Source organism: Colius striatus, chromosome 24 (assembly GCF_028858725.1).
Source record: "Colius striatus isolate bColStr4 chromosome 24, bColStr4.1.hap1, whole genome shotgun sequence".
Classification (NCBI taxonomy): domain Eukaryota; kingdom Metazoa; phylum Chordata; class Aves; order Coliiformes; family Coliidae; genus Colius; species Colius striatus.
In genome coordinates this window covers 3,459,827-3,473,358 of record NC_084782.1, presented here as the reverse complement: position 1 = coordinate 3,473,358, position 13,532 = coordinate 3,459,827, and the positions used below count along the sequence as shown (strand labels likewise).

General features: G+C 52.5%; 1 protein-coding gene across 3 annotated transcripts; it reads right to left on the bottom strand.

Annotated features, from left to right (window-relative positions):
- Positions 1-4,378: 4,378 nt before the first annotated feature.
- On the bottom strand, positions 4,379-10,219 carry RSPO1 (R-spondin 1). 3 transcript variants are annotated; one of them, XM_062014500.1, is made up of 5 exons: positions 10,126-10,219; positions 7,745-7,936; positions 6,507-6,656; positions 5,894-6,089; positions 4,379-4,838 (listed from the first exon to the last, which is right to left on the bottom strand). In XM_062014500.1, exons 1-5 carry the CDS (start codon positions 10,217-10,219, stop codon positions 4,688-4,690), a joined length of 783 nt encoding a protein of 260 aa, XP_061870484.1. In that variant the 3' UTR covers positions 4,379-4,687. The 3 variants fall into 3 exon arrangements, with proteins under 3 accessions (XP_061870484.1, XP_061870483.1, XP_061870485.1); XM_062014499.1 differs by having other exon boundaries at positions 4,379-4,845; positions 5,901-6,089; XM_062014501.1 differs by lacking the exon at positions 5,894-6,089 and having other exon boundaries at positions 4,379-4,845.
- Positions 10,220-13,532: the final 3,313 nt, after the last annotated feature.

Below are 13,532 nucleotides of genomic sequence, written 5' to 3'. Positions count from 1 at the left end.
CCATTGCTGAAATGAAATCACTTTGGCTTGTATGTGGCCTCTTCCTTGTCAAAACCCCACTGCATGTGGTTATGTGATGCCATAGGAATGACTCATTGCCATAATTGCATATGTTCTAAGGGGTTATTCCCATTGTATTATTACAAACTAGTGATGTTTGATTTTTGGCAGGGACTGTCTTCCTTGCATGATCTACAGATTTTGTCGATTAACTGAAGGAAGAATAGATTTCCAAGGCTTCAGAACAAGACTGGACTTGTACTCAGAGCACTTTTTCAGTGTGGTATTGAGCTGCTTTGGTTTATTATACAGGATAAAGGCAACATCAGCCATCTTACTCTCCCTGTTGCAGTGAGAGTTTGCAGAGCACAAGGACATGCATGGGTTTCATTGCTAGCTGTTAAAATCATTCCAAGCCAGAAGATACTTGGAGGTGCTTTATCACCACAGTAGTTTTCCCAACTCACTTTGTTAGGAATGAGTTTTGAGGGATATAGCTTACAAGAGAGGGAGGCAGGGCTCCTTGGGAAAAGGCTCCAGCTTTGATGGCTCCTTAACAAAAAAACCCAAAGCAGTTCCAGGTATCGTTGCCCTGGTCCCAAAATGGCAACCAAAACTGACAGGGGAAAGCTGGAGGGAGGAGAAAATTGAAATCAAGGCCAAAAAAGAGGCAAAAAGGCTGAAAAAGGGCTTTGAGAACATGGGGTTGAGCCCTCAGAGCCAACAGCGTGCTCAGCCCTGCGCAGCCTACAGAGCCTTCTGCTCCACCCTGAGCAGATCTCTCTCACAGGAACTGTTTAGCAGCAAACTGCAAGGGAAAGCACTGACACAGGAATGTTTTTCCTTGTTGTGCTTTGATTCTGATGGTCATGCAGACTGACTTCAGGCAAGCTGCACGTGCTGCAGGAGACGTGCCGGCCTCACGCGTCGCAGGGTTTGACGCTCGGTCAGATCTGGGGGCTGTTTCACTGGTGAGTGGCAGGTGAGGTTCTAACCAGGCACTTTAGCTTATGCTGTAAATAATGTATTACCTTATCCTGTTGCTTTTTCTTCCTCCTTTTCCTGCTAAGATGCTGCTGCTCTTCAAAAACTGTGGAGGTTGTGGCAAGCAGCTCCATCCGAACTATGGCTTGCCATTCAGCTGGGTGTGATGTATTATCACATGGATAAATGCCTTTGGGGTGATTTATTTATGGGGACTGGTGAAATAGAGCTGGTATTTCTGCAATTTTAATAGAGGATTGTTAAAAAAACCCAAGGTGCTGGGCCTAACATCTCTGTGAAGACTATTGGCTTAATAAAACCTGTAAATATATATAAGATGGCCCTTTTAGTGTTCTCAGACAATGTAATCCAAATGATAGTCTTAGGGATAACCTGTTTCACTATCCTACTCTATTTCCTTTAATCAAAGCTAAGGTTTCTTCTCAGGAATCAATTTAATATAAACATGAACAAAGAAAGTATATACATTGCCTCCATCTCCATGGGGGGAAGAGAGCCAGTGAATTACTGCTTGAGGAGTGTGTGTGCACACATTGAGCTGGACTGTAGCTGATGAAAAATACAGATTTAGATTAGAGAGGAAGAACCGAACACAACCAACCTGTGCTTGGTGAAATTTGTCTGGTTTAGCTCCTATATCTCCTAAATCAAGAGAAAGAGAATTTGAACTGTTCCAAACCCATGATTGTAAGCTGTTAGTGTGTTATTCCTCACCCTTTGTTCCCCATTAGGTGAAACAAATGACTCAAAAGCTAAGGAAACTGCCCAGAAACCATCCCCCAGTTCTGGAGTAGAAGGTTGTCTAGTGACTAAACACCAGCTTGTTCAACAGCAAATACAGGGCAGTTCTCTAGAGAGCACAGTTTCTGACCAGGATCTGTCTGTCTGTCTCTTTAACACACAGAATCACAGAATGGTAGGGTTGAAAGGGACCTTTGGAGATCATCTAATCCAACCCCCCTGCAGAAGCAGGTCAACATGCTTCTTTTCAGCAACTCGGTGGTCAAAATACAGAGCATGAACACGTGCAGGAGTCACAGCCACAGCATTTCCACACCATGATCTGTGTAGGTGCATTTGACTTCTGGATGGTAGACAGAAGTTGCTTAGGAGAGGCTCTCTCTGGACATGATGAGTTGGGATTTGACTCCACTTCTGGTGAATAAAGCAGCCAAAGCTCATTCAACAAACCTGTTTATTCATTAATGTGTTTAAAGAAGCATATTTTGCAGTGATGCCATGGAGAGAACACCACAAAAGCTTTGATTATCTGGGCTGAGAGTGTTCCTGTGCGTGTGAGTTGAGATCTACCAACCCATCCGAGGAAATCTCTGCCTTGGACTGTTAAGGTCAGTGTGTAAATCCTGTTGCTCAAAGGCCAAATGGTTCTAAATTCATTAATGAATCAGCTCTGGGAATGGGAAGAAGCACAGTTCTTGAGCTGATTAAAAGATGAAAAGACAATTGACTCATTTTTTATATTTCCCTCCCAATTTTCTTTCAATTGAATTTGAACATCACCCATCTGCAACATCTGGGATTTTCTTACTGTGCAGTTAAACTTCCCTTCTCCTTTCTCCCTTTCCCTTCCCATTTTGCTATGAAAAGGGAAGAAAGAAGGGGAAAGGCTACAACCAAAAGAAGCCTGTCAATGTTTCTAAAAGCCTCTAGAGAGTCCTATAAAACAGGTTGTGTTGGTTTAGTTTATGTAGTTGAGTTTTGAAACGGTTGAGCTGATCTTGCTGTGTGTTTCTGCAGAGGATCCAGGCAGTAAACAGAGCCTCTGTGTATGACACCTGATTCATGCACTCTTTCTGCTCTAATCCATTGGTGGGAGCTGGGTTGAGATGCTGCAGCAGGAAGGAGGAGGAGGCATTTCTGAATTAGCAAGCTGAGGTGCATGAATGGATTAGGGCTGCTAAAAAGTGGAAGGGAAGAAATGGCTCTGCTTACATGCAACACCACGGCACAAACAAAATGCATCTCACAGGCTGGCTGAGGCTGGAAAACAAAGTGAGATCTGATCTTTGAGCCAGGGAGGCTTTCAGGGATCATCTGAACCTGATCCATAAACAACTCCAAGGATGACTTTTAAGAACCTCTTTGGTATGCTGGTCATTTATCATTGTGCTGAAATGGAATCCCCTTTAAAAGATATAACGGCTTCTTGTTTATTTAAACCCAAAGTGGATGATGGGCTGAAAGCTTTGGCTGCCAGCAGAGCACACCCACAGCTTGGTACAGCTCTGGAGCTGAAACAACTGTTCCCTGCTCAGCCAAACCAGCAGCAAAGAGGGTGGGCAGGAGGGTGAGTTCATGTCTCCTCTGCCAGAGGAGAGTCCTTAGTGGGCTCCATCAACCACCAGCTCTTGGCAGGAGAGCCCAGGGCTGCCTGTGTGGGCAGGTGACTGGCAGAGCCGGAGGCTGTCCCGTGAGTGTCCCCACGCACTCACTGGCTCACTCTGCCCACCAAAACCACAGAGCACAGAAGATGGTATGAAAGCAAAGGCAGCAGAGGTTGTGTTTGCCAGGTTTAGCTTTGGGGTGAGCTTTTCCCTGCCCATCGCCTGAGCAGGGGAGCTAGGAGCTTCAGCAGCACAGTGCTGATCTGCTCTGGGCACATCTCTGGGAACTCCAGTCTGTGGCAAGCAGACCAGGAGTTTCTACCAATCTTAAAAGTTATCTTCTTTTCTGCCAAGCCTATCCTGTGCCTATGCCCTCCCATCTGCCTCCCCTCCTGCTACATGCCCAGGCAGATGGCTGAGCACGTCCTTAGCCCAGGATGGAGGCTGCAGCTGTGACTGTATGACCAGAGTCACGACATCTCAGCAACCTGATGTTTCTTGTAACCTCCCATTTGCTCCATCTGCTGCATCCTAACTGCATCCTTCAGTGGGAAATTCCTCAGGGGCTCTGTGGAGCATGGCTGAGCTCCTGTGAGCACAGGGTGGCTGATTCACAGCTGCAATGGTTGGGGGGGATTTTCTTAAAGCTTTGGTGAGTTTCCCTTCCACAAGTGAGTCTCTGTCCTGTGGGACATCAGCCTCCATAGGGGCCAAGGCATGAACCACACACTCTGGAAGCTGGTTGTCATTTTTTTTGGGGGGGGGATGTTGTTTGTTTGTTTTTTAATTTGAAAGAACCCTTTGAAGCAGATGCAGGGCAGACAGCACCGACCTCTTACCACAAACGTTTAACATGTATTTGCAATGATAAAGTCATACAGCTTAAAACACAAAATAAAGGGGTGAGGGGAAGAGAAAGAGGCCACAGCCTTTGTGTGAGTCCAAGTCCCAGGTTGGGGGGGAGCAGCTCTGCAGGTCCAGTCTCATCCCTCTGGCCGTAGCCACGCTGAGCTGGGGCCACATGCCCGGCGGTGAGTTGAGGCCTTTGGTCATGAAGTCTCATGTCTGGGTCCTTCACTGACTCATGCTCCAGGTCTCCTCCCTGCAGTGTCCCCTGGGGAGGTGGGCTCCTGCTCCCCCTCAGCATCCTGCTGCCATCCTGGGTGGGGGTGTGTGCAGCCTCCTTAAATACCAGCTAGGTGGTTTCTGTCAGTCTGGGAGTATATGTCTGTCTGTCTGGACATGTGTACGTGTTGTGTAGCAGTGCTCTGGTTCAATAAAGCTTTCATATACATAGCAGCAATGAAGTCTTGCCATCAGGTGACGTAAAGGGGCAGCTACTGGGCAGGGCTAGTGGATGTTGCAGGGGCCACAGCCCCTCTCTGTTTGCTTTTCCTCTTCTTGGTGCCAGACTTTGCGTCTTTGGTGTCTTTCTGGTTTCTGTTCCCATTCCCATTGTCTTGTTTTCCTTGCTCTTCCTTTTTCTTCCTTTTCCCTGCAGAAAACCAAAGGGTGCTGTGAGGCTCTCTGGCAGAGCTGCCTGGCCCACTGCTGCCAGGGGTGGCCCAAAGGGCCTGGCTCCCTCCCCATGCCCAGAGGTGCCCAAGAGCCGCCCTCTGCCAGGCTGTGCTTTGCCTTGGGACCTCTTGCCTAAATATAAATATGCAAGAAGGATCAAATCTGGATTTAGCTTTGTCATTTTGAGTCCTCAGCAGAAGTGGGGACTATTCATAGGATAGAATCCCAGAATGGTGGGGGCTGGAAGGGCCCTGCAGAGCTGCTCCAGCCCAACACGCTGCTAAAGGAGGTTCCTCTGGCTCAGGGGGCACAGGAACGTGTCCAGGTGGGGTTGGGAACCTCCTGAGAAGGAGCCTCCACACCCTCCCTGGGCAGCCTGGGCCAGGGCTCCCTCACCTCAGACCCAAAGGACTTTCTCTTTGTGTTTCAGTGGGACTCTTTGTGTTCCAGCTGATGTCCATCACCCTTTGTCCTGAACAGCCCCAGTTCCCGCAGCCTCTCCTCCTCACACACATGTTCCATCGCCTCAGCACCTTGGTAGCCCTGCATGGACTCTCTCTAGAGTTCCCTTTCTCCCTTAAGCTGGGAAGCCCACACACACTTGCATCTCTGTGGATGCATACTGAGCTCCTTGGCTAACACACACTGCTGGGTGCATCAGAGGAACAGATCCACTGCAGCTGCCTCCCCCTGCCCGGCTGTTGAATCCCTGTGGGGTTTAATCACTGCTTGGAACCAGTTTCCCTCAAGACATTGCACTCAGCTTCAATCCTTGTCCATCCCATAAGAGGATGACCAGACCACCATTCATCCTGAATTCCCAGGAAAAACACAGACCTAAGCCTTGTGATGGAGAAGAGAACTCTGCTCACCGCAGTGCAGAGGCCTGGCTGCTCCTTCCACTGCTCTCCAGCCAGGGAAGAAGCTGAAAGCCCACAGGACACACAGCAAACCATGCTGAGCATCACCCACCTGTGCCTGACAAATACAAAGTGCAGGGGAGGGCTGGTGGGATGTCCCAGGACCGCTCACCTTCGGGGCACTGGCTCTTCTGCACGGTGCAGCGCCGCACCTCCGTGGTGGGAGGACACAGGGACACGTCTCCCGAGGGCGCCTGGAGAATCTGCCTTGTTCGGTCTTCGTTGCCCTTCTTGAAGCCACAGAGCTTCCTCTTCTTGGAGCAGGGCCCCCAGGGTCCCCACTCACTCATTTCACATTGTGCTGCCAGATAAGGAGAGAGGTCAGCAGTAAGTCTGGTTTCTCTCTGCTGGCTCATGGAGCCCTTGCACACCCATCGCACCTCTCCCCTGCTTTACACTTGAAGGTGTTTCCCCAGCAGCTTCCTAAGTTTTCCAAGCCTCCCCTTCCTTGCTGTGCTGCACAAACTCAGTCACACCTCACAAACAGGCAGCAGCAGCAGAGCTGGGGTGCTGCTCCCCATCTGGGCTGCTTTCCAGAGGCTTCTACCCTCTGAAGGGCTGGGCCTGGCTTGGCACATCCCCTACTAAACATGTTGACAATGAGCCATCGTCTCTGAGGGGTTCTTGTCATCTAAACCAAACCACAGCATTACACATGATTTGATGTGGACCTGACACACACAACAAGGCCAGTGGAAGGTGCCTGAGCGTGGCTTACCAGGACTGCTGCACTCCATGGTGCCGTTGGCAGCAGAGTAGCCTTCAGGGCATGTGATGTAACATCTCCCTTTGTGCAAATACCAACCTTCCTTACATTTTGTGCAAAAGTTTCGACTGAAACAGGACTCACAGTTCTCAATTTTGCATTCTGGGGGGAAAAAAAAACACAACAAAACAAGAACAAACACCAACAAAGGCTCATAGAATCACAGAGTCACAGCTTGGTGGGGGCTGGAAGGGACCTTTAGAGCTCATCCAGTCCAACCCCCTGCAGAAGCAGCTCCCACCTAGATCAGGTCACACAGGAGGTCTTGAAGACCTCCAAGGAAGGAGACTCCACACCCTCCCTGGGCAGCCTGTGCCAGGGCTCCCTCAGCTCACAGTGACATAGTTTGTTCTTATGTTTAAGTGGAACTTTCTGTGTTCCAGCTTCATCCCATCACCCCTTGTCCTGTTGCTGGCTACTACAGAAAAAAGTGCTGTCCCAACCTCCTGACACCCAGCCTTTAGATATTTGTAAATGTTAATAAGATCCCCCCTCAGCCTCCTCCAGACTAAACAGCCCCAGTTCCCACAGCCTTTGCTCATAAGGAAGATGCTCCATTCCCCTCATTATTTTGGTGGCCCTGTGCTGGCCTCTCTCCAGCAGTTCCCTGTCCCTCTGGAGCTGAGGAGCCCAGAACTGGACACAAGACTCCAGATGAGGCCTCAACAGGGCAGAGTAGATGGGGAGCAGAACCTCCCTTGACCTGCTGCCCACACTCTTCTTGCTGCCCCCAGGCTGCCATTGGCTTCTTGCCCACGTTGCTGGCTCATGGTCAGTTTATTGTCAATGAGGACTCCCAGGTCTCTGTCTGCAGAGCAGTTTGACCCCCAGCCTGGGAGTGTGATGTGAGCAAAGGACAAATGTGTTGAGGCCACACCTTGAATCCTGTGTCCAGTTTTGGGCCTCTCTCTACAAGAAGGACATGGAGGTGCTGGAGAGGATGCAGAGGTGGGCTGGCTCACCTCAGCACCAAAGAAGCTGCTGAAGTGGCACTTTTTGTGTCCCAGCTGATGTCATTTACCCCTTGTCCTGTCATTGGACACTATGGAAAAAAAGTCTCCCTATCCTCTCTGATCCAGCCACAGCTTCTCCTCTCACCTAAGCCAGAGGCAGCCCCATCCCTTGCAGAGCAGCACAGAGCACTGCTGCCCTCCCACCTGTCCCCCCTTCCCTCTCACCCCCATACTCACTGATGCACTTGTTCATGTCTGTGTTGCGAAGGCCGAAGTATCCCAGTGGACAAGACGGTAGGCAAATCCCAATTTGCCGGATATCATTCCTCTCCAGAAGGATGAAGAGCTTGGGGGAACATCTCAGGCACCCATTGAACTCAGAGCACAGGTCACAGCCTCTGGCACAGCCCTGACTCAGCTCGGTGCTGACTGGAAGAGCAAAGGAGAGCTGAGGTTAGTGGCTGCCTGGGCTCTGCATGCACCCACTGCAGCCCCACAACGCTGCTCCCAGCAGCAGGAAGGACCAAGGGGGATGGTCCAGGGCTTCTGGCACTGCTGTGACCAGAGGCTACAGCCCCTGCCTGATGCCAGCACTCGGCACAGACACGAGGGATGTGACAGTGGCAGCAGAGAGGAGCAGGATCCAAAAGCAACCACCAATTCTATGGAGTCCCAGCACTGTCTCCCCACCTCCAGCCCTGGGCAGACACCCACAAGGGACATGTGCCAGTGCCTCCCCACCACATCCCATCTGGGAGCTGGCAGTGCCACCCTGCCAGGCCATGGGCAGGCTGCAGGGTGTGTGGGGATCAGAGCCATGGTGTGGAGCGAGATCATCTGTGCTGCATTTCCAGGCTGCATCCCAGGCTCCATCTTGCCCTGACCCCACTTATGTGAACTGTATCTGGCAGTGCAGGAGATTTCACTGCCCCCAAAACAGAGATGTGTTCTCAGCTCTGTACTTCAGGCCAAGACAAATACTCAATCCCGTGTCTTGAGAGTTCTCTGCTTTTAATTATGATAGAAAATGCTGCTTGTTTTGAAAGCAATGGCATTCTTTGCAGGCTAGAATGCAGGTTATTTTTATGAGTTTATTATGCAAGCAGTGTCCTTGTTTATAGAAAAGCTGTGGATTGTAAAAAAAAAAGCCTCCTTTTAAATACTCTATTTACTGCACTTCAAAAGCAAGCACCAAGCACCACAGTGCTCACATGCCAGACTGAAAGGTAAGGGAACTTTCCCCCCATAGTGACCCAAGACCCCAGTAGCTGCCCTGCTGCCTGCCCCAGCCCCATCCTTGAGTTCACAGAGGCTGCTGTAACCTCAGGATATGAAACAGAAAGCAGAGGGGATCCCCAGCCCTGTGGGCTCTCAGTGCCCAGCTGCTGTTTCCTCAGTCTGGGCTGGGATCTCCCCTTGGCATTTTGGGCTCTGGATCCCCATGCAGAGACCCCCAGGGGATCTGTCCCCATCTCTCCCACAGTGCTGGGCCACAGTGCCAAGCTCTGCCTGTGGCAAAGGTATAAACTGGGCTCTTGCTGGAAATTGCACTTTATAGCATTAGCCATGACATCAAGTTTTCCTTGCTCTCACAGGGCTCAGCAGTCAGTTTTAATAGCAAATCATTTTCATACAATCTAATTTAAAACAGTTTTAATGTAAAACAGTTCTAAAACCAGCTTACATAAATGAGGGCAAACTCATGTGGCTGAGCCTGTGCCAGATCCAGTCTGCTTGCCCTACATGAGCCCTCAGCTTGGAGCAGCACAGGAGCCTCTGGGCTGGAGGGATCATTAAAATCCCAAGCACTTTAGGTCACAGTGTGGCCCAGCAGCCCCATGGCCCAACAGCCCAGCAGCCCCATGGCCCAGCAGCAGCTGAGCAAGTGCCTGTGTGTGGCTCCTGCCTGGAGCAGAGCCTGCTGGGGGCTCTGTGGGGACGTGGTGCCCATGGGGGAATGGGGAGGGCATTGAGGGAGCAGTGCTGGGGAGGCTATGGGATGTGAGGCACAGCATGTGCTCACACCTTCCCTTCCCTTCCCTTCCCTTCCCTTCCCTTCCCTTCCCTTCCCTTCCCTTCCCTTCCCTTCCCTTCCCTTCCCTTCCCTTCCCTTCCCCCTATTGCTGACTTCTCCCAGGAAGGTGCCTGATGATGGTGGGGGGCCCAAGGCTGCTGGACTCAATGATGAGGCACCCAAGGCTTCAGCCTCAATGATGGGGAATCCAAGGCTGCTGGCAGGGTGCAGGTGGGATGTGGGGCCATCTGCCTGCTGGGTGCCTTTGTGGGTGAAGGTGGGCAGGAGCTATGGCAGCTGAGGTGTTGTGGGAAGGGGGGAGGCTGACCCTATCCTGCTCTGCAGAGTGCACTCCTGCAGCTGCAGGCACAGCTTATCCCATGGCTGCAGCCCCCAGCCAGTCCCTGCCCCTCCTCACCCCCTGCCTGGTGCTGCTGGGGTGCTGGGCAATTTCCTGCAGCTCAGGGCTGTGGCAGGGCCAGTGCACAGGGTCTCTGCATAGTGGGAGAGAGGCACCCCAGGCTCTCCATAAAAACCTTCACCACCTGCATGAACTGTAGAGAACCACGAGAAGAAACAGAGAAGGAAAGCATTTCATACATACTTCGTCTTTGCCTCTTGCCCTTCACCACTTTGCTGCTGCCTGTTAGATCCATGGAGCTTAGAAAAACCACCACCACAAACAGTCCAAGCTGCATAGTAACTCTGCAGCGCTGCAGCCCCTCCGTCACAGGGTGGTTGGAGGAGCCCACTCCACAGCTGGGGATCTCTCTTGCTGCTGCTAAAATGTCTCAGGCAGGATCAGAGCTGAGAGTCTGTGCACGAAGCCTGGGACGGGACCATATCCACAAACTGCGTCAGCAAGGGTGAGCTTAGGTAGCAGGTAACATGGCTCTAACTTCATCCCCGTCAGGAGTGCAGGGGCTTAGCTCTAGTCCCATCTGGGGGCTCTGGCAGCGAGTGTTAGCTGCTTGCAGTTTCCAAGTGCACTTGCAGGAGCTGCAAAGGAAGAGGAGAGCAGATTAACTCAAGAGCTGCCATTGCTGCCAAGGGCTGGACTAGGGGAGCAGCCTGCTGGGGGGTGCTGGCAGCCAGCAGCACCCAGGGTGGCGTGGGGTGAACCCCCCTCCAACCTCATCCCCAAAGCCCCTGCCTGTCTTACTGACAGTCAGCACATAGACACAGCTCATGCAGCTTTGCATCTGCTGATGCTGCACACAGCTATAGCTGCAACTCGTTTCAAATGGTGCCAGTCCCCCTCGGCCGCCCCTCCTCATGGAGCAGATGGGCTCTGCACACTGCCAAGCTCACAAGATGTTTCCCATCAAGTGGGCACCTCTAGGGCTGGTAGTTGAGCCGAGCAGAAAGTGAGCCTGCAGTCCCCAAGCAGAGGCAGGGCTGTCTGGGGACAGGGTGGGATCGTCCCACCAACTGCCCGAAATGCCGCCTTCCCGCTCGGAGGGAATTTCCAAACCTCCCAGCTCCCATTCCCCCCCGGCAGCAGGGAAGGAAGGAAGGGTCAGGAGCTGCTCTGCCCAGGGGCTCTGTGGCTCTTGCAGGGAGCTGCTGGCAGAGGGATGCCGGTGTGGAGCAGCGAGCGGGGCCGTGAGTGCCAAGCAGCGGTGGTGAGTTGCCCAACGTTGTGTGGCAGGACAGGGCGGCGAGACAGCGATGGCAGGGGGACAGGCTGGGCAAGAAACCAAAAGCTCTGCTTGAACTCCTTGAAGAGCAAAGGGAAGCCCAGCACAGTGGAGCTGCTGGAGCTGCCACACGCCCTGTCCTCGCCCTGCAGTGCCCAAGCCCTTGACCCGACGGCTGCACTGTCTGACTCCAGCAGCACTGTGCTGCTTCCCAGGGAAGGGCCTGGCAGGGCAACCCCTGGGCTGCACCAAGAGCTCTGGCAGGGCCACACTCTGCAGCTGCCAGAGCAACATAGAATCATAGAATGGTAGGGGTTGGAAGGGACCTTTACAGAGTCCAACTCATCTCACCAACAGCTGCCACTGCGTGGGAATAAAGGCGACAACATTGACTCTGTGACGTCCAGTAAAACAGAAGATGGTTTGAATCACATCACACTCACAGCACAATCACCAATGCCCCACATGGCCAGAGGGGATGGTGCTGGAATGAAGGCTGGCCACAGCCTGGGTGCTGCCTGCAGGATGGGCATGGCTCCTGGAGTGCCAGCCCCCTCCCATGCCCACCATGGGCTGGGGAAGCTGCTGAGAGGCGACCAGCCAGAGCAGCTTCCCCGCTCCAGCCCAGCTGTAGGTTGAGGCAGCAGGACACTTGAGTGGAGACAGCAGCTCCCAGCAGAAGCAGTGGGCTGGCAGCACCTGGAGGCAGCTGCTGCAGGGACCTGTGACCTGGGCACTGCTGGGTTGTGTAGCAGCACATGCCTGGATGCCAAGATGTGCCTCAGAGCGGGCACCGCACGGCAGCTTTGGCTCTCGTGGAGGCCATCGGCTGCTGCAGAGCACTGGCCATCGTCCTCCTGCCACCATGGCTTTGAACTTCTCCCTGCTGCAGCTCAGGGAGTGCTGCTGGGCAGGAGCAGAGTGCTGCCCATGTGCTGCTTGTTACAGCTCACAGCTCCTCCACGGCATTTTCAAATAAATAATTAGTGGCTTGTGTAAACACCAAGTTGTTCTGCACTTCCAAGCCTGTTTGCTGCAAGCTGCTTTATAAACACTGTCAAGTGCTTAAGCTGGGCTGTTGGGAGTGTTTACCAGAGCAGAGAGCTGTGCAGAGAGGGGATCTTACCTCAGCTCTACAGCCTCCATCCTTACCCTGCCCACGGCTCCGTGGCAGCGCGGCGAGCAGGGACGATGGCACGGTATGGCCTGGCACAGCCTGAGGACCCCAGGGATGCTGGGGTGAGTGGGTAGCATCAGTGCTGCACAGCCCAGGCTGGCATTGTGCTGGTGCCCACTGTGCTGGCAGGACCTTGGTGCCACCGGCCTGGCCTGGCCTGGCTGCCCCTCGTGCTTAATTGCGGGTGAAGCAGGTTGGCAGGAAGCACCCGCTGAACCTGCCCCGTCCTGCCGTGTTTACACAACACTCACAGCTCAGGCCAAGCCCCCTGGGTGCAGGGACAGCAGCAGGGATATTCTTAGGGAGCAAATGCAGCCCCAGCACGCCAAGAGCCAGCATGAAGCTTGTGCACACCCCATCACTCAGGGCTTGTGCAGGGCAAGGGCAGGGAAGTGCCATGGGAAACCTTGAGGCCACAACACGAAACAGACAAGCACTAACTTTTTTCCTCCTGGTTCCCTTGCTTTCTAGCCCAGAGAGAGCCTGAGCCTGCAGCCACAGCTGCCTGCTCAGCACAGGAAAGCTATTGGGACCCTGGCTGCTGAGTAGCCAGTGCCAAGGCAGGTCACTAGCACCATGCTTGGGTTTCAAAACCTCCCTGCAAGCACGTGGGGGCTGTGAGGTGCCCACCAGCAGTGGCTGCTGCTGAAGAGGTGGGCTTCCAGCTCTTCCCACCCTCACCTCAAGACACAAATGATGATTCTTTCTGCTATTGCAGCCATCAGTTTGCAAGCTCAGGTTGCTGCAAACAATTCCCAGTCTAAACACTGGCAGGATTTATGCCATTATCCCATCGACAGGAAGAATTTGGGGTAACCTGAATTGCTCTGAATTCATTTCTAGAGAGACCTGGCCCCTGCATCTGAGATGACAGTAAGCCTTGTTTGCAATTCAATCAGGATAAATTGGTCCTTGGGAGCTCCAATACAAACCAGAAAATGTAAACCATCCAGATAATTTACCATTAGTCCTCCTACACTCAAGGTAGGAAAGACTGACATTATATCCCCAGGATATTCAAGACCTAATCCACAATAACTAAATTGCTGATATATTGCCTCTTGCTGAATGTATCAGGCTATCCATAATGTAAACGGGCTCTCCAAAGGTTTACTGAGTCTGGGAGAGAAGGACCAGATGCTTGTGTGAGGGCTGGAAGCAGGATAGAGCCCAAATGCAGCAGCAACAGTACCA